This window comes from Mixophyes fleayi, chromosome 5, assembly GCF_038048845.1.
Source record: "Mixophyes fleayi isolate aMixFle1 chromosome 5, aMixFle1.hap1, whole genome shotgun sequence".
Classification (NCBI taxonomy): domain Eukaryota; kingdom Metazoa; phylum Chordata; class Amphibia; order Anura; family Limnodynastidae; genus Mixophyes; species Mixophyes fleayi.
Window position 1 is genome coordinate 270,163,831 of NC_134406.1, and position 20,578 is coordinate 270,184,408.

Below are 20,578 nucleotides of genomic sequence, written 5' to 3' on the forward strand. Positions count from 1 at the left end.
TACATGCACTGTGTGATATAGATGCACTATGTGATATACATGCACTATGTGATATACATGCACTGTGTGATATACATGCACTATGTGATATACATGAACTGTGTGATATACATGCACTATGTGATATACATGCACTATAAATCCTGCTCTAACACCGTACTGTACATTCCAGGTGTCAGCAGCTGATCTGCTATCCCAGCTCTGGCTGCTGCAGGTTCCCTGGTCTCAGATCTGCCTCTGCTCTGCGCTGATTGGCTGCAGCTCCTGAGCCTGGGATTGGTCCACTGCTCCTGGTTGACTTTCTTAATGAAAGTGCAATGCAATGGCCAGCTAAAGATTGCAAAGTGAGTGTTGCATGCGGCTGTGTGAGGCATCGGGATCCCCCTTTACCAAGCTGTGATCTGCAGGTGGCTTCAGTGGGCAAGTGCACTACATGGCTCAGTGAGGATTACACCTGTTCACCGCCTTGGGACTTCTACTGCATGAAAAGTGATTATTGCGGAGCAGGATAAACCTACACGAAGTTTTTGGAGAGAGAAGTCAATTTGCTCTGTCTGTCATGGGCTGCACAACGCTGCTCGCCTTCTGGATGGGTTTCATCTCCTCTGTAAGTATCCGGGTCTCAGAAGGGGCTGCAGAAAATACCAGTTGGGGACATGGCACAAGCTGTGTGTGGTATGTTGTACTGTCATACCTGCGCCAATGTCACACTACAGATATGAGATTACTGTGTGTTAATGCAACAACATTGTACCAGGTGAGTGAGTGGGGACCAGCTGGTCTCTGGCAGGACTGTCATGCCAGCTGCTGCGCCCGGCAGCGAAGGAGGATTGTTGGCATCTCCTGGTGACAGGTTGATGCCAATTAGAAGGGTTGTGTTTGCACTCAGCAGTGTGTATGTCTAATAAGGTTACATAGTTTCCAATTCTCTGCTTCCGGAATGGCATCAGACACTTTGCCAAATGGACTCGCAAGACAAATAATCTGACTCACTGATATAACCCTGCATGAATTATATTGGTTTTAGAGCAGAGATTGGCAGCCTGCGGTTCACCAGCTGGTGTGGTACTACAAGGCTCAGCGTGCTCAGGGGCTGTCACGGAATGTTGGGAACAGCTATAGTCAGTGCTTGTCTGACTGTAGTGTAGAGAAAACAGCACTGTGGGTGCATTTGTGCCCCCAGGTCTAGGGGCGAGGGAGCCCCTAATCATTTTTAAAAGTTGGCTCTAACCCATTGTTCACAGATAATTAAGCCCCATACACAGCACATTCAGGACTGGCCGGAGGAACTGACAATTAACTGATTGCTGGATTGCAAACAATTAGACCCCTTAAGGTGCCACCTGTCTCTGTGCCCCTCTACAGGTGTATACCTGGGATTCTGCAACTGCAATAATGCCCATGCCCACCCCCCCTCCTCTTGGTCATGCCAGTCTTTATATCCCTGCATTTGTGCTGCAGTTGGAGTCACAACGTACGGAGCCCAAGAAGCTGCATCCACAACAAAGTTATGTGATCTTTAGGGTTCAGTCTCTGGGTGTCTTGTTGCAGAACCGTCCCCCATGTTCTGCATTTTTTGCAAATTATCCATCTTCAGAGGTTGCAAGTTGCATCTCATGTTGTGCAGACAATATTGTCCAGCCCTGATGTTATTGCACAAGGCTGTTGTTCTCTCAGGCGCACAGCTCAGTGTATCTCTCCCAGGCAGTTGTTGTGTATTTTCATTTTGCTGTAGATGAAAGCTGTTGATATGTTTATCAGCCCAGTGCCTGTTGTGAGCGGTGTTATCATGGGTGAACCGGCCCCACAGATAGGGATTGGGGAGGTATCAGTCAGGGTTCCCTGCAGAGAAGATACAATCTGTTCTGGGAACTTCTGTGTTGTGCTCAAATTGAAAAAACCAATGGTCACTTTGGGAGGACCCTCTTAATGTTCCACCTATAGGATGTTGTTAGGTTAATTGGAGATGGTTAAATGCTTTCTAGGAATGTGTAAAATCTCATTGTCCTCTAATGCTCCAGGGCAGTGGTAGACAACCTGTTGAACTATAAGTCCCAGCAGTTTACTAGACCATGCCTCTAATGTTTACTAGTCGTGTAATGTTTGGATTGCAAGCTTATGGATTCTCATTTGTAAATATTCATGTCATAACACTGCATTGTTCTTAATCCTGTATTTCTCTACCTATCTATAAATCCTCATCACTCTGTACTACGCTTGATTTTCCCACAGTGTCGATAGATTGTTAGCTCCCTCTGCAAATAAAAAGAAGAAGATGTGTACATGTCTGTATAGCTATGTAAGGATGAGACAGAAAGATATTTTTCAATATTTTCTTTTTGGGTATTTGGGATTTTCTCTGTGAATGCTTATCCCTGTCTTTGTGTAATAATATATTACATAGTTGTGCACAAATAATGTGTTATTTTAGAAGACATTTGAGAAATACAGAAATGCTAATGGGACTGTGGTAGGGGGGGGGGGGGGTTCTGGAGTGTGGTTATATTACAGCAGCAACTCTTTAATCAATTATTCGATGAGCCACTGTAATTAATTCACCATGAGGTCTTATAGAGGAGAGAGGTAAAACTTTTAAGGAAAACCTACAGGCTCAGTTTAGAGAATGCCTCATTTTTCAGCCCATTAACTGGATCAGTCTCATAAACCTGCTGGGTGTTAAGGTTTTTGTAAACTTCTAGTAGAGATCCCAGCACTCCGCAGATTTGAAATGTTGACACACGCTGTTTTATAGTCTCTGCGCTCGTTAATGTATATATTTATAAACTATTCACACAGCATTCTTCCAGAACCACAGGCAAGACTGGTCTCCTGCCTGATTGTCTCAGCCATTTAAGAAACAATCTTTTTTTTTGTCTCTCTTATGTTTCTTAAATGTAAACCCTGAATATAATTATGGTTATATTAGAGTACAGCGAAAAACATTAAGACATCACGCAGTGAAATGTAATAAACCTCCCAATTACCACCCAAAATAATTGTCTGCAAATAGATTTTCTCTAAACCTTTAAGCGATTTGACTTTGTAATGGATACTCCTTTCCTTTCCTTATATCTTTTTGATGATCACCCTGTAGAATAGGTTTCGGAAATGATTTGGTACCTCGCCAACTGTTGCGAAATTGCCAGTGACAGCACGTTTTGTCGGCCTCTGAACGTGACTCTCTATGTTGCCAACCCTGAGCTTTCACAACAGAAGCTGGCAACCTGTGGCTGTTTGGTTGCTGTGGAACTACAAGTGCCAGCATGACCTGCCAACCAGGAAAGGCAAACAGGAACTCCTAGCCAGAGATGTCAACCAAATTTAGATGTCCCCAAAAAATGTTTTCATATTTTTTGGCGTTTTACTAGAGTCATCTACAAGGGAAAGCACATTAGAAAAATTAGGATTAGATTGTTATCTCGGTTGGATGGTGTCTTTACCAGGCAAGAAAAGGTTAATGTGTAGAGGAAATATTGTCCTGGTTGTGAGTGGCGGAGTATAGTATAGTGTGGATAGGTGACAGCAAATTATACAGGAACTAACTTCCTCACTGATACACAGTGGGATAGGCTAGGTACACACTACAGAAACATTCTGCTGATGCCATATTGTTAAAGATTTTACCAACGACTGAAAGTCCCGATCAGCAGCCGATTCTTGTGCACACACTGTACACGTGTTACACTATTTACCTTCAGATCTGTGCTCTTCATCTGTCATAACCATCAGCTGAAAAGATGGTGACTCTGTAAACTCTACAGATATCTGCCTGCGCTGCAGGTCGTGAGCGTGTACACACTGCAGAAGTGGAACGACATCGTTTATAAAGATTTGTAGTCTGGTTATAAAATTAAATGAAATGATAGATGAGCTTTGGAGCCATAAAAGATGATTGTTGCAGCGTACACACTAATGCAATATCGGACCTAACAGTCGTTTATCGTGTGATTAGCCTGATAATCAGGTGAAAAACCTGTAGTATGTACCCAGCCTAAGAAGGGAGTGGAGTCCTGTCAATAAGCTGTATAACTACTGCTGTGTCTGTAAGCTGCACATTGTAATAGTCTAACCTTGGGCAGCACGGTGGCTCAGTGGTTAGCAGTTCTGCCTGACAGCACGGGGGTCATGAGTTCAATTCCCGACTATGGCCTTATCTGTGAGGAGTTTGTATGTTCTCCCCGTGTTTGCATGGGTTTCCTCCGGGTGCTCTGGTTTCCTCCCACACTCCAAAAACATACTGGTAGGTTACTTGGCTGCTATTAATTTGCCCTTAGTCTTGGTGGGTGTATGGGTGTTTTAGGGGATTTAGACTGTAAGCCCCAAGGGGGCAGGGACTGATGTGAGTGAGTTCTCTGTACAGCGCTGCAGAATTAGTGGCGCTATATAAATAAATAGATGATGATGATGAACTTTATCCCATAGGATGGTTATTACAGCTCCAGGCAGGAATATTAGTTCTAAATGTACTATAAGATATGAGACATTTATCACTGTATGTCTGGGGGCCACGGCTTGCTCGTCATACTTGTAGGATATCTGTTATATAAGACGACAAAACAGATTTTCCCACAGTTAAAAAAAAAATAATTATAATTATAAAAAACTCTCACTATAAAGCTACTTCCCTTAAATTCCATTTGCCTTCAGCTGACTGCACACAGGATAAAACATCCGACCTCTGTTTTGTGATTTTATTGGATGTCTTTAAGGAGGTCTGGGGATGTCAGGAGGTCTCCCTGCGCCCACAGCCAGGGGCGGATCCAGAAGTTAATTGTACCGGGGGCGATTTAGGGAGGGGGGATTTAGCCCCGCCCCCTTTTTGACACCTAAGGCTGCTGACGGCTGCACACTATGTGCAGATCCGTTCAGCAGAGAGAGTTAGGGAGAGAGTTCTGCCCGGCTGCTCTGATTGCTCTGCAGTTGGGCAGGACTCTCTCCCTAACTCTCTCTGCTAAACGGATCTGCACATAGTGTGCAGCCGCCGGCAGCAAGCCCCTGCTAGGGGGGGCGATCGCCCCGATCCGCCACTGCCCACAGCTTTGGGGGGATTGGGGGTTTGGGGATTGCCTCTTCTCCATTTCTATAAATGTATGCAAATCAGTGTGGTTACTCTCATTATTCAGAGTTTTGAAAGGAATATGGTTATTTTTATGTCGTTATGTGACTGGTTGGTATATAAATTATACAATTAAGTGCAATTTTCATTATCACTATTATTATGATTATTGTTGTTACTATTATTAGATGCCGAAACATGTTATTAATACATAGCTCCCAACATGTCACTAGGGCTGCCAATTACATCCCTCTCCCTTCCCCAATATTCCCACCCACGTCCCCGAGAGGGACAGAGCCCTGTTTGTCCCACCCGCCTATGTAAGGGGTCTATAGATGGATAGAACAGCTAACTTCTATGTTGTCTATCCCTATCCAAGTGTGAGTATTACAGGCTTACCGCCAGGTGGGCGATTGGCAGCAGATGTAAAACGCGTAGAGTCAGGTGACGTCACAGAATTCAGGGGTGGTCTTGGGGCTTCCTTGCGGTTAATGTGATAAGAAAATAATTTCTGTTGCTCTGCAAAATTATAAAATATTACTGGTGAAACTCATTGAATATTCCCGACACCATTACTAATATATTTTATATTATAATTATATAAGTGAATTATAATTATATAAATGATATATTAATTAATGTGCCAATAAAGAGGTTGTAAACAGTATTCACCACTTTAACATTCTTTACGTTTTATTTTTGTGAAATCAAAAATTATTTATATGTGGGGGGTGGGTGGAGTTACCACTCATCAACATAAATTCGTCTGAAAAGAGGCACGGTGGCACAGTGGTTAGCATTGCTGCCTCCCAACGCGGGGGCCCTGGGTTCAATTCCAAATAAGGCACTATCTGTGTGGAACTTATGTGTTGTGCATGTGATTTCCATCTGGGTGCTCCAGTTTTCTCCCTCAATCCAGAACCATTCTGATAAGTTAATTAGAATTTAGATAGTAAGCTCTGCTGTTAGTCACAGACTGATGTGAATGATTAAATATTCACTGCAAAGTTTTGCCCATATAAGAGCTTCATCGTGAAGTTCAAAGAACAATCAAAGCACAACAAGTTTTTTTAAAGAACCAATCAGCTGAAAGATATACATTTTTTTTAAAAAAACTTGTTAATATCTCCTGGAGGACTGACAAGTCCATCATAAAGAAATGGACAAAATACGGCACAGATGGGAATCTGTCCAGTACTCGAAAACTAGACATCCGTCCTAGAAGCACGCAGGCCACTAGGTGACAAAACACTTCTGCCTCACAGCACTGAAGTCATGAGTTCAATTCCTGACCATGGCCTTATCTGTGTGGAGTTTGTATGTTCTCCCCGTGTTTGCGTGGGTTTCTTCCAGGTGCTCCGGTTTCCTCCCACACTCCAAAAACATACTAGTAGGTTAATTGGCTGCTATCAAAAATTGACCCTAGTCTATGTGTGTGTGTGTGTGTTAGGGAATTTAGACTGTAAGCCCCAATGGGTCAGGACTGATGTGAGTGAGTTCTCTGTACAGCGCTACGGTATTGGTGGTGCTATATAATGATTGATGATGAATACGGTGCATACATGTGATGTACAGGAACACACGGTGGATTGTCAGGAATGTAACTAGCAGATTCACAACATTCTACGACAGTTCTTTATGACTGTTGTAGATTGTCTGATAAAGACTACATAGGTTGTAAGTTGTAGATGACTAAGAAACATACACATACCGATATGTAATGAGCACATAACAGACTGTTCCCACAGAGGGACAGCGTGAGACAGACATTGACGGACGTCATTGTGGATAGTACTTGTCACTACTAACGCCATTCACTGTAATGGAATCATTGTGATAACAATCTCTTTAATATTTGCTCCTACTTACACCGTGCGCGTTGAACTGTCACCAGTTCCTATATTATTATTATTATTATTGCCGAGTGCCTGGGTGGTTTGAGCGCTGGCTGTACGATTATTCATTAACCCCTTCATGCCCGGAGGGTTTTCTTCCTGTTTCACCAGGAAGAACATTTGCACTCCTTTGTCCATACAATTACATGTTATAGCGTTGGGGTCTTTTTTCAAAGTAGGTTTTATTTTGGTAGCGTATTGTAATGTATAGTGGAGCTATATAAATAGCTGATCATGATGACATTATGGACGTATCCTGCAGCGTGTTGTCTGTTAGAGCAGAGCGGACCTAGACCCGTATTCAACCACAGACCTATCTCAGACCCGCTCCTTGGTGAATACGGATGTTCGTATACACGATTTACGGGCAATTTTGTGTAAAAAAAACACAATTGACATTACTTTTGCGTACCTTAATGAATCAGGCCCAATGTGTATAAACTAGAGAGCTCATAAACTAGAGAAGGTCGTACCATGGTTAGTTTTGGGTGGGGTTCTTCTGTAATTACGTACAGGTATATTTTGGCTGTACAATGTGTCCAGGGAATATATCAGTTACACTATGGTGCTGTTTTCAAACATTTCTATGCAGATAAACAAGTGTTACAAGTATCTCTGCTGAGAACTGCGTAGGGGTCAATCTGTACAGAGGTAAAGAGCATAAAAAAATGACATTTGTATATCTCAATACACAATCACTGGCTATAGGTTTAGTCCTGTTTTCTCTAATTCTGTGTGGAAATTATTGCCCCGAGGTGCCTGTGAGCACATAAATGCCCCATGTTTAGGTCATGATCCATAGACGTTTATTAGTGTATTATGTCCAGCACTGGGCAATTTTCCATTCTGTAACATATATTTATATTTTATTAACTGTAGTTGACCTTTCAGGACCAAACATTAAATCTTTACTGGCCACAGTTTTGCTACATTTATATCAAGAGATATCACAGAACTGAAATTAAGATGGTCACAAACTGGCCAATCGGCCAGATGGTTTTGCACGCAGCGGCTAGATTCTGCTGAGTCCCTCTGTCAGCAACAAAATTGCACCGACATACATTTCCTTACTTGTCTCAAAATATCTCCCAACTCGACACCTCGGTTCTGCACAAGATCTGCGTCTCTCATCCACTCCCATCACATCCTCCCATTCTCGGTTACAGGACTTTTTTCGGGCTGCACCCACTTTTGCAGAATTCCCTTCCTCGCACAATAAGACTTTCCTCTAGTCTACAAACCTTCAAGCGTTCTCTGAAAACTCACCTCTTCAGACAAGCTTATAATATTCCTCAACCACCATCTTAATCTCCCTAGGTTACCCTATTACCTCCCTCTACACAGCCACACAAGACAACAACCCTCTGACCAACATTGCTGTGTGACTGTTTACACAGCCCACTCAATACTTTATACCTTTGTGCAATATAATGTAGCACGTTCCCTTGTGTATCAAACGCCCATTGTCCCATAGATTGTAAGCTTGCGAGCAGGGTTCTCTTACCTCTCTGTCTGTATGTATTACCCAGTATTGTTTTTTTACTGTTTGTTCCCAGTTGTTAAATGCTACGTAATTTGCTGGCTCTATATAAATAAATGTTGGTAATGTTCATGGTAATGATGATGGTTGGGCACCTGGACCTCTGTGAGATTGGGCCATACACCTAGCTACCTATATGGCCAAACCTAATAGATGTGGCCGCTCAGATTTGTGCCCGATGTATCCATCAGAGTTGGCCCCATTACTAAGGTTGACTGTCTACCCCGGCAGACATCTGTTGTTTGTCACGGTTCTCAAACAGAAGTACAGCTAGGAGTCATGAATTCGGTGAAAAACACTGTGTTTATTTGCAGAGAGGTGATAACAGGTAATAAGGAGCAGTGATAAATACCAGGTTCCAGCTGATGCAGCAAGTAGCATGAAATGTCCAGAAACAATCAGGTAAGGACAACAGGAAATGACATCAGGATTAGGACAACAATAACCAGCAATGACTGCTGGGAGGAACAGGTATATATAAGGGGAATGAGACACACCCAGATGCATGAGATAATTAGTGCACATACAGGTTAACTCCTTAAGCACAAGAATAATGCACAATAGCAGCACCTCTGGGGAAAAGAGGTACTGCTGGAACACAAAATAGAAATACAAATAATAGAATGACAAAAAGGCAGGAGCTGCCATGCAAAGCAGCATGTAATGCATACGCTGTAGGCAGATCATGACAGTACCCCCTCCCTTAAGGGCGGATTCCAGACGCCCAATTACCAAAAATGTCTGAATTCATCGGAATCATAGTCCAGAATTGGGGGCCCGGCAGAAAAGTCCTCGTCCATGGGTGGATGGGCAAAGGAGACTATGCCAGCTGCCAGTTCAAGCTCTGTAGAACCTCCTCTTCTCTTACGTCCTCCTCTCTTACGGGACTTTCTCGGAATTGGGGCCTGAGCCAACTGAGTGGAGCACAAAGGTATCTCTTGGCCAGGTGAGATGGGTGGACCTGCTGACAATACAGAGGCCCCGTAACAAGGCATAGCGGGAGGTGTTGGTGAAAACTTGTTGATCACTGCCTCGACAAATAGTTGTAAGTCAGAAAGAATGGGGTGATCAGACTCAACAAAAGGGTTTGCCCATTCCATAGCCTCTCCTCTAAAATGTGTTAACAAAAACAAAACTTGCCTCTTTGGGTCACTGGCAAGGCTAGGTACTGAGGGGAAATAAGAAGCACAAAACCTCAGTAGAGCACTAAATTGAGAAAGGTGCCCCTCAAAGGTAGATGACAGCTCACACTTGGCACCCTTGGCAACGGATGGTTCGGACTTGGCAGCAGGCTTGACAGGAGACCCGGACTGGGTGGCAGGCTTGACAGCAGGCCCGGACTGGGCGGCAGACTTGGGAGCAGGCCCGGACTGGGCGGCAGACTTGGGAGCAGGCCCGGACTGGGCGGCAGACTTGGGAGCAGGCCCGGACTGGGCGGCAGACTTGGGAGCAGGCCCGGACTGGGCGGCAGACTTGGGAGCAGGCCCGGACTGGGCGGCAGACTTGGGAGCAGGCCCGGACTGGGCGGCAGACTTGGGAGCAGGCCCGGACTGGGCGGCAGACTTGGGAGCAGGCCCGGACTGGGCGGCAGACTTGGGAGCAGGCCCGGACTGGGCGGCAGACTTGGGAGCAGGCCCGGACTGGGCGGCAGACTTGGGAGCAGGCCCGGACTGGGCAGAAGGCTTGCCAGCAGGCCCGGACTGGGCAGAAGGCTTGCCAGGGACAGCGCTTTGAGAAGCCTGAGGGCAGACAGCGCTTTGAGAAGCCTGAGAGCAGACAGCGCTTTGAGAAGCCTGAGGGCAGACAGCACTTTGAGAAGCCTGAGGGCAGACAGCACTTTGAGAAGCCTGAGGGCAGACAGCACTTTGAGAAGCCTGAGGGCAGACAGCACTTTGAGAAGCCTGAGGGCAGACAGCACTTTGAGAAGCCTGAGGGCAGACAGCACTTTGAGAAGCCTGAGGGCAGACAGCACTTTGAGAAGCCTGAGGGCAGACAGCACCAAGTGGTAACTCGGGCTGAACCGCATGGACTGGCAACTCGGGCTGAACCGCATGGACTGGCAACTCGGGCTGGACCGCATGGACTGGCAACTCGGGCTGGACCGCATGGACTGGCAACTCGGGCTGGACCGCATGGACTGGCAACTCGGGCTGGACCGCATGGACTGGCAACTCGGGCTGGACCGCATGGACTGGCAACTCGGGCTGGACCGCATGGACTGGCAACTCGGGCTGGACCGCATGGACTGGCAACTCGGGCTGGAGGGACAGAACCCCCTCTGGAGCAGACTGTAAGAGCAGCGCCCCCTCTGGAACAGTCGATAAGGGCAGCGCCCCCTCTGGAGCAGACGGTAAGGGCAGCGCCCCCTCTGGAGCAGACTGGAAGGGCAGCGCCCCCTCTGGAGCAGACTGGAAGGGCAGCGCCCCCTCTGGAGCAGACTGGAAGGGCAGCGCCCCCTCTGGAGCAGACTGGAAGGGCAGCGCCCCCTCTGGAGCAGACTGGAAGGGCAGCGCCCCCTCTGGAGCAGACTGGAAGGGCAGCGCCCCCTCTGGAGCAGACTGGAAGGGCAGCGCCCCCTCTGGAGCAGACTGGAAGGGCAGCGCCCCCTCTGGAGCAGACTGGAGCTCAGGAACAGAGACAGCGGCTGAAGACTCAAAACTGGACACAGTGGCAGGAGACTCGGAACCGGACACAGTGGCAGGAGACTCGGAACCGGACACAGTGGCAGGAGACTCGGAACCGGACACAGTGGCAGGAGACTCGGAACCGGACACAGTGGCAGGAGACTCGGAACCGGACACAGTGGCAGGAGACTCGGAACCGGACACAGTGGCAGGAGACTCGGAACCGGACACAGTGGCAGGAGACTCGGAACCGGACACAGTGGCAGGAGACTCGGAACCGGACACAGTGGCAGGAGACTCGGAACCGGACACAGTGGCAGGAGACTCGGAACCGGACACAGTGGCAGGAGACTCGGAACCGGACACAGTGGCAGGAGACTCGGAACCGGACACAGTGGCAGGAGACTCGGAACCAGACACAGTGGCAGCAGGCTCCAAGCTGAAGGCAGATGATGTGACCTCAGAGCTGAAGGCAGATGATGTGACCTCAGAGCTGGAGGCAGATGATGTGACCTCGGCACAGGAGACAGAGGCTGGCACCTCGGCACAGGAGACAGAGGCTGGCACCTCGGCACAGGAGACAGAGGCTGGCACCTCGGCACAGGAGACAGAGGCTGGCACCTCGGCACAGGAGACAGAGGCTGGCACCTCGGCACAGGAGACAGAGGCTGGCACCTCGGCACAGGAGACAGAGGCTGGCACCTCGGCACAGGAGACAGAGGCTGGCACCTCGGCACAGGAGACAGAGGCTGGCACCTCGGCACAGGAGACAGAGGCTGGCACCTCGGCACAGGAGACAGAGGCTGGCACCTCGGCACAGGAGACAGAGGCTGGCACCTCGGCACAGGAGACAGAGGCTGGCACCTCGGCACAGGAGACAGAGGGAATGGGTGCCTCAGGACAGGCGGCTGGAGCTGGCAGATTAGGTCTCTTCGCAGAGAACAGGAATGCTGGAGCATAAACAGATTTGGAGTGCCGAGAGGAAACAACAGGAGATGGTTCAGTAAGCTGACGTGGTCTACGGACAGGACAGTCCTGCAAGAAATGTGCATTGCTGGCACAGTAGAGACACAGTTTGTTGGTTACTCTGCGCTGTCGCTCCACTTCGGTCAGATGGGGGCGTGGCCCACTTGTGAACCGGGCATTAGTTAAATTGCAGTTGTTAGTTAAATGCAAATTTGACATGGTATTATTGCAAGGTGTTGGCGGCACGGATTCAGCAGCAGACAGAGTTGGCTGGGTCAAATCAACAGCATTAGATTTCAGTGAAACCGTCTCTGATAGTCTCCTGAGTGGGTCCAAAAGCAAAGCGGAAAATCCGGCCAGCTGGGAGCGCAACAATATAATGTCCATTTGTAAGGTTTGTAGCAGGGGTAATTCCATGATAGGTAAAACAGACATGTTGCAAAAGACAAATGAAAACTTGATTGCAGCAAAAAGGTCCCAGAATAAAACAAAACTTTCACCTGACTCCAAAGCTGTTTTTTGGGCTGGTTATACTGTCACGGTTCTCAAACAGAAGTACAGCTAGGAGTCATGAATTCGGTGAAAAACACTGTGTTTATTTGCAGAGAGGTGATAACAGGTAATAAGGAGCAGTGATAAATACCAGGTTCCAGCTGATGCAGCAAGTAGCATGAAATGTCCAGAAACAATCAGGTAAGGACAACAGGAAATGACATCAGGATTAGGACAACAATAACCAGCAATGACTGCTGGGAGGAACAGGTATATATAAGGGGAATGAGACACACCCAGATGCATGAGATAATTAGTGCACATACAGGTTAACTCCTTAAGCACAAGAATAATGCACAATAGCAGCACCTCTGGGGAAAAGAGGTACTGCTGGAACACAAAATAGAAATACAAATAATAGAATGACAAAAAGGCAGGAGCTGCCATGCAAAGCAGCATGTAATGCATACGCTGTAGGCAGATCATGACATTGTTCATACCTCCCAACATTGGCCACCTGGGAATCGGGACAGAGGGCATGGTCATGTCATTTTGAGGTGCGCCGAGAACTACAGAAGCTTAAAAAACCCCAAACAACCCTCCCCTCTCCTAAAAAAATCCCTTGAATAGCCATACGCAACAGAGGCAGTACTCGCCGCACCCACCCTCAATAGAAAGACGCGACTTGCATCCTGACTTTACGATTGTAGGAACAAATGTGCTGTTGGGATGTCAGGATAGTCCTCTCAAACCGGGACTGTTCTGAGTAGATCTGAACATTTGGGAGGTGCAGTTGTCCCCCAACAGAGTCTTTTGGGACTCATACAGCCAGTTATGTCTAATTGTGCATCCAAAACACAGGGTCTGAAATGCTCTAATATTTGTATCCATAAAGTTCTTTAATAGTGAGAATTTAATTACACTGGATTCATTGTGTTACCGCAGTAACGATTGCGCTGACAGCTGGGATCATCCTGAACTTAAAACTGTGAAAATGTTTTAGTGGAAGTCCTATAATGCAAAAAAAATACATTTTTAGCTTTGTATATATGCAGAGAAAGTCCATTTATAAACAATCCAAACCACATTAGCACTGCATACAGTACAAACATTTTACGTGTACACACATCACACCAGGTTTAGTCAACATTTTCTTTCAGCTTTTGAGATGTGTTGCAGATGACAGTATCACATTCCCTAATGCATCCAGGCTCCCACAAGCTTTAAGGAATTTGATGGGTTAAAATAAAATTCTGTTTTATTAAAGTCAACCACTTTTTGTTGCTCTAGACCCGTCCAACAGGCCACACCCAGTTCCATGACATCACTAAGTTTGATAAGCAGGGTCCCACTGGGAAGACAGACTGCAAAACATTTATCAGTATGTTTCCTTTACAATATGTCACAATACGTTTTACGGACTATAGAGCAGGTCATCACGACGTCACGTGGGGGAATGAGGAATGTCATAGACCTAGTACAATATACTGCCGTATTAAATACCAAACAAACTCACCTTTATCTTCATTTCATTAAAGTTTAACAGTAATAAAGTAATAAAATTCTGTCACCAAACCAAGTGTCCCGCTGCCGGGGACGGACATGTTGGGAGGAATAATGAAGCCAGTTTCAGAAAATTACTTGTTTTTATTTGCTGTTTTCCTTATAAAAGCCCTCGCTGGACGTCAGCAGGACATGTACCTTCAAGAGATTCCAGCCTGACACATAGTAATTACACTACCCGCTATCTAGCAGTCTAAGCACTACATTATATAAAACCCCAACGTCAACAGGTAATAATAAAACATTGTAGCAAACACAAGCGCTTGAAGTTAACCACTGAGCATTACATTCTTCATTTTACAGATCCATCCAAATTAGACCTATTGCGTTAATGCGATTTGATATGTTGGGTTGTTCTTTAACAATCTATCTTCCCACACTGTCTGTGGGGAACCTGTATAAACTCTATAGTGAAAATGAAAGGTAATATATATTTATAGCTTATGTGCTCAGAGATTTCTTAGTCTGAATAGTTCTCTGAAGAGATGGAGAAAATGAGAATTTGATTTGCCTTTTAGGTGTATAAATTTATACAATTATCCAATCTTAAAGCAGCAATCCCACATACAAGATCTGTTTTCTTCCTCAAATGGCAAGTTAAGTATATTTTCACAGCATTTTTTCATAGCTATCCTCCTACAAATCAGAATATCCAGTATCTGGCCCAAGTAAGAAAAAATGACTGCCAGACACACACACAGTCAGGCTGCAAGACACAGACTCACATCTCTCAGCATGTCATGTTAAAGGGGTGGGGGTGGGGGGTTGTCAAGGTGCAGACAGAGGGTGTTCCAAAGCCTCTCTGCTTACTGTGCCATGTGCCATGTGACTGTGGTTGCCATGCTAGTCTATAATAATAATAAATCATTCTTCTATTAGCCTGCTGCAGAGATTTATGTTAAAAACATATGTATGGGAATGCTGCTTTAAAGGACACATGTGTAGACTAGCTCTATATTAAAATGTAACTGTTTTTTTTAATAGACAATGAAACCTTTAACTACATAAATATATAAAGCACACCACAATACATGACTTTGATGCGCTTCTGCAAGAGTCAGAATGTTTACTTTGGTTTACATAGTATATGAGTTTGAAGTTGTTAGGTGAAAAAACCACCCCACAAAATATTTTGGGAACGTCTTGCATCTCCTTTAAAAATGAATAGAATTCAATTAGTTATTAAAAGAGAAATTCCACAAGATCATGACTTGGGGCGGACATATAGGTTCAGTGGGGGAGGTGATAATACTGGGGAGGAGCTTAACTCCTGCAGGTGAAGAGCAAATAGTCCAAAGGAACACAAGAGCAGCACCTTTGGTAAAGCAAGGGTACTGCAGCAGAAAGGTTTTTTTTGTTTTTTTGTCACAGCTGTGATTAATTGTTTGCTCCACCTCTTGCTTACTGTGCTTCAATTGGCTCTCACAACTGACTCCCAGCTGAGACAACCAATCACAAAACAGCCAGGAAAGGGAGAGGCTGGGCTGACAACTGCTACCTTGAAACAGTTGTCAAGGGAAAGCTTAGCTGGAAACCAACACTTTACATAATTTTTAATGCTTTTTTTTAAAAAAAATCATAACTATATCTGCATACATTTCTGAAATAGACCTTCATTTGCTGCTATATGACATATCAGAAGTATGATAGTCTTAAATGCTTGAAGATGTGGATTACAAATTACACATATATTTATATTTATATATTTAACACTTGTAGAATCTTATAACCTATGTAGTTGAAACATCCATAACATAGCTTAAGTCTGCCCTAATGTAGCATAATCTGTTATTTCAAATTATGCTTTTTGTATTGTTTTTTGATGCTAACGCATTATAATAATGCAAAGTTCTTTATCACGTACCTGTAGTGAATATCTTCCAACTTAATTAAGGATAACAGCGTGTAATTCTCAGTAGCTGCAAGTTGTATTGTTTGTCTGGAGCTGAATGAAGCCTATAATTCTACTTTTATTGTTACACGCCTACCTGCACGATCATTTTAAACTCATTTATACCTTTATATCTCCGACGGGAATCTCTCCCCCAGTAATACAGTACAAGGGATTGGAATGTTATATGTTGCAATTAGTGTTTAAGAGTTTAAAGTAATATTGTGGTGAGAAAAAAAAATGACTTCACTGCTTTGGAAGGAAACATCCATTGAGGCAAGAAAATTAATCTTTAAACAATATCCTAAAACATTTAAGTTAACATCCCAGTAAGACGTTTCATCAAATAAATTGCAACCTTGGACGACCATTATGTTTTAGTGTCTTAATGTGGGGAGAATGTTTTTGTTGTTATTTAGCTCAATGAAGCCAGTAATCTCTTAGCTAATAGACAAACAGAGAAAGTTTATTCTTTTTGTACCGCTATCAAGCCAATAATCTTTTAAATAAGCAGCATAATCAGTAAGTCATTTGCTTTATACCCCAATCAAATCGTCAATCTCCTAAATAAGCCATTTAATGAGCACATTAATTTTTGTTATGCGGTTCTGTACTGTAGATATGGCACAGTGCCCAAACGGTATTTCCAGGACATAATTTGTGTAAGTACTTGCTGTACCTACTGAGCATTTGGATATTATCATGTACTTCACAAATGTTACATCCACAGACTGAGAGATAGATAGTGGACAGAGCAGGGTGCTCGAACAGCACAGAATGTGAAACTCCTGTGACATTAATGCGGGAAGATGGTGGTGTCAAATACACCTTTATATTAAACACGGTTTATAAATCTAATTTATTACCACTCTCTTATCTCATTGTGGGAGAGAGAGATAAGATAAGATGGTCTCAGGGCTTGGTCAGTAAAAATTTGTGATCTACACCGCTATATATACTTATATTCCATAGCTTTTATTTTTAACATAAAAGTTACAGCTTTTTTTACCTTTATTTCCTGTCTTATAGATATATTAGTAACCTCTTAATGGACGGTGGTAACAATAATTTTGCTTGGAGTATAGCCAACTCTCTTGACCAGCATAATGTATAGCCTCAGTGTTCTCCATAAAAGCACAATGTCCAGCACATTATATATCCCCAGTGTTTTCCATAATAGTATAATGACCAGCATGATATATAGCCTCAATGGTCTTCATAATAGCACAAAGTCCAGCATGTTATAGTCACAATGTTATCCATAATAGCACAATGTCCAGCATATTATATAGCCCCATCGTTCTCAATAATAGCACAACGTCCAGCATATTATATAGTCACAATGTTCTCCATAATAGCACAATGTCCAGCATATTATGCTACTGAAATGTCCACCATATTACATCTCTTCCATGTAGATTATACTAATATAGATGAGCGAATTTATCCATTCCATGTTTAATTTCATACAGATGTCTCAAACGTAGGCCAGACAAACAAATTCACAACATATGCAAAGCTGCATCTTTTTCAAAAACTGACCAGTAGAAGATAATTGAATTAAACTTAGAGATGCCGTCAGTATAACATTATAGCCAAACCATTACTAAACTGGTCAGCAAAGTGCTGGAAATGATATCTCACTACCTTAATAATAATAAATGATTGTAAAGTACTTTGGAAATTAAGACCAGATTGCGTAAATAATATTTTGACCGCACTGTGATTTTTAAACTGTTTGTGTTCTCTGCCTTTCAGTTTGATTGTTAATGTTATAAAAATTACTTAATTACGACATATTAGTTTTAGGAAGCACTGAGAGCATAAAATCAATATCCTACAGTCAACAAAGCTAGACGTGTGTAAGTGTGATATCCTGCAGGGCGTGTGATCTTCTGTGATGCCATGTGATGTCATGCGATCTTCTGTGATGTCATGTGATCTTCTGTGATGTCATGTGCCTACCATGTTTCATTGTGCAAGATGAGATTATTTCAATCAATATAAAGTTGTAGCGAGGGCATATTTACAACGGCACTCCCTGATTTGTGGCAAAAGAAAGGACCTTTTACCACCACGGATGCGTCGGAAATCGGTTCTCATCCTAAACATTTTATTTTACCTTATTGTTGCACATTTCAAATAATGTAGCAAAAACCTTTAAACACAAAAAATGACACATGTAATACAGACAGTCCCCATCTGTCATCATTTAAGAAATAAAGGAAGCTAAACCATGAAGTATTTAGGAGACAATTGGAAATGTTTAAATGAATAATGGGGATAGCCCTAACATGAGTTTCGAGTGACATTGCTCACTTTGCACAATGCACGTCAAATGTACCCACATAGCCAGGGGCAAAATGCTTTTGCAGAGGCAAGTTGAGGACCGTGAAGTGGGCGTGCACCTATAACTGTGCTAGGTATAGAAGTAATCTCATATAAAGAAGAAGTGTGGTTCTGCACCATTTGTGTTTCTTACATAAATCTTAATATCTCATATCTCCCACCTCTTCTGATTTTGGTGGGACAGACTTGGATAGCAGACTTCAAAAAGGGTGGAGCTTACACGAAAGTGGGCATGGCTTCACAGAAAGTTGGCGTGATTGGGTGGAAAGTGGACTTGTGTGGGTTGGATTTAGTCAGATGTGGGCGGAGTTGATTTTGTTTCGAATTTGTCTTTATAAATGTTGGGAGATATATCTGTAAATCATAGTTGAATTAATATTAACCCAAAGGGGGCTTCTGCATTAGACTATTTGATTGTAGGAATAAAGTTAAGTACACCTGAAACAGTGAATTTGTTTTTTTCCAATGTATATAAATCTATCTATATATAATATCATCTATTTATATAGCGCCACTAATTCCGCCGTGCTGTACAGAGAACTAACATCAGTCCCTGCCCCATTGGAGCTTACAGTCTAAATCCCCTAACATACACACAGACTAAGAGAGACTAGGATCAATTTTGATAGCAGCCAATTAACCTACTAGTATGTTTTTGGAGTGTGGGAGGAAACCAGAGCACCTGGAGGAAACCCACACAAAGATGGGGAGAACATACAAACTCCGCACAGATAAGGCCATGGTCGGGAATCAAACTCATGACCCCAGTGCTGTGAGGCAGAAGTGCTAACCACTAAGCCACCGTGCTACCCAGTTCCAACAGAAACGCGTGGCCAAAATGAGCATAGATATTGTTCCTCAGCCTTCCGATCTAGTGGACATTAAAGGGCACCTTAATGCACCATCTGAAGCTTAAAGTACAATCACGTTCTCGGTTACTAGTAATACTATTTCAGAAATCCCATAAATCCCTGTATTCTCCATAGATTTATAAACATTTATATTTTCTGCACTTTATGAATTCGATCACTGGAGATAGAAAGTTCATAATAAAAACTGTATCTGTAGACTGAGCTGTTCACGGAATTGTAAATCAGTTCTGCAAAGTTCACAAAGCCAATATATCAAGTAAATAAAACAGAGCCGTGACGCTTTGCAGAAGAATTAGCAGTGGGCTGTTTTAACGACCCTACTTGCCCAGGTAACGGGTGACTGTGCGCTGAATCACACAGCGATCTGCCGGCCGCTGGTGGGGGTGATGGAGATGGAGGTGTAACATTATTGATCTGTGTGCTGCAGCCAGAGGGGGTTTATATTTACGAAATGAGTCTGAGTCACAGGGTGAACTTTGTAGAAAGCAGCTCTGGATGATAATGATCAGTCATCGCTGCCTTCCAGGCACAATACGCTATCAATAGCAACACTAGACCCATTAAAAAAAAATATAAGGAGAACATGAAATGGTAATTGAAGCATCCAGGAGATTATAAGGTTACACAGATTTATTTTTGAAATCATATTCACTGAAGAATAATTGATGATTTGCAGGTTTTTTATATGACTGTTTTTGCAATGCAAATATTGTTTCTAACCTATCTACTTGTACGTGCTGCCAGTTCAATAGATAAAAGTGCAAGCATCATCATCATCATCATCATTTTATTTATATAGCGCCACTAATTCCGTAGCGCTGTACAGAGAATATTTGTCACTCACATCAGGCCCTGCCCCATTGGAGCTTACAGTCTAAATTCCTTAACACACGCACAGCATGAATGAATAACTCCTAACTGTCCCGATTTAGGCGGGACAGTCCCGGTTTGTGGCCTCTGTCCCGCTACCCCGATGGGGACAGTTTTGTCCCATGGGTGTGAAATTTGAGAGGTATCTGTTGTTCACTGCTGCTCCGCATGGCAGAGTAGTGGTGAAATGGTGCCGCAAATGGTGTTTGGAGGGGAGTACGGGGCCCCTTGGTGTGTGGCCACGCCCCTATCATGGCGTGGTCACACCCCTCCCCCTGCCAGAGAAACAGATATTGTGGGGTATGTCAATGTGCGTAGCGTAACGTTCGGATTTCTCCAGTGCTCAGACTGACAACAAATTCTATGCAGAGTCCATTTCATCTGGCGTATTCAGCTCCTTACAGTTACGGAGGCAGATCAGAGGAGGCAAAGGGCGTTACAATAACAACAAGGTCGTAAA

At 44.0% G+C, this 20,578-nt stretch overlaps 1 protein-coding gene across 1 annotated transcript in view; it reads left to right on the forward strand.

Moving 5' to 3' along the window:
- Positions 1-336: 336 nt before the first annotated feature.
- The window catches only part of VIPR1 (vasoactive intestinal peptide receptor 1), a 177,904-nt gene continuing 157,662 nt past the window's right edge, over positions 337-20,578 (forward strand). The window contains exon 1 of the mRNA XM_075214096.1: positions 337-607. Within this exon, the coding sequence (XP_075070197.1) occupies positions 560-607 (48 nt within the window). The 5' untranslated portion in view covers positions 337-559. The remainder of the gene's footprint in view (positions 608-20,578) is intronic.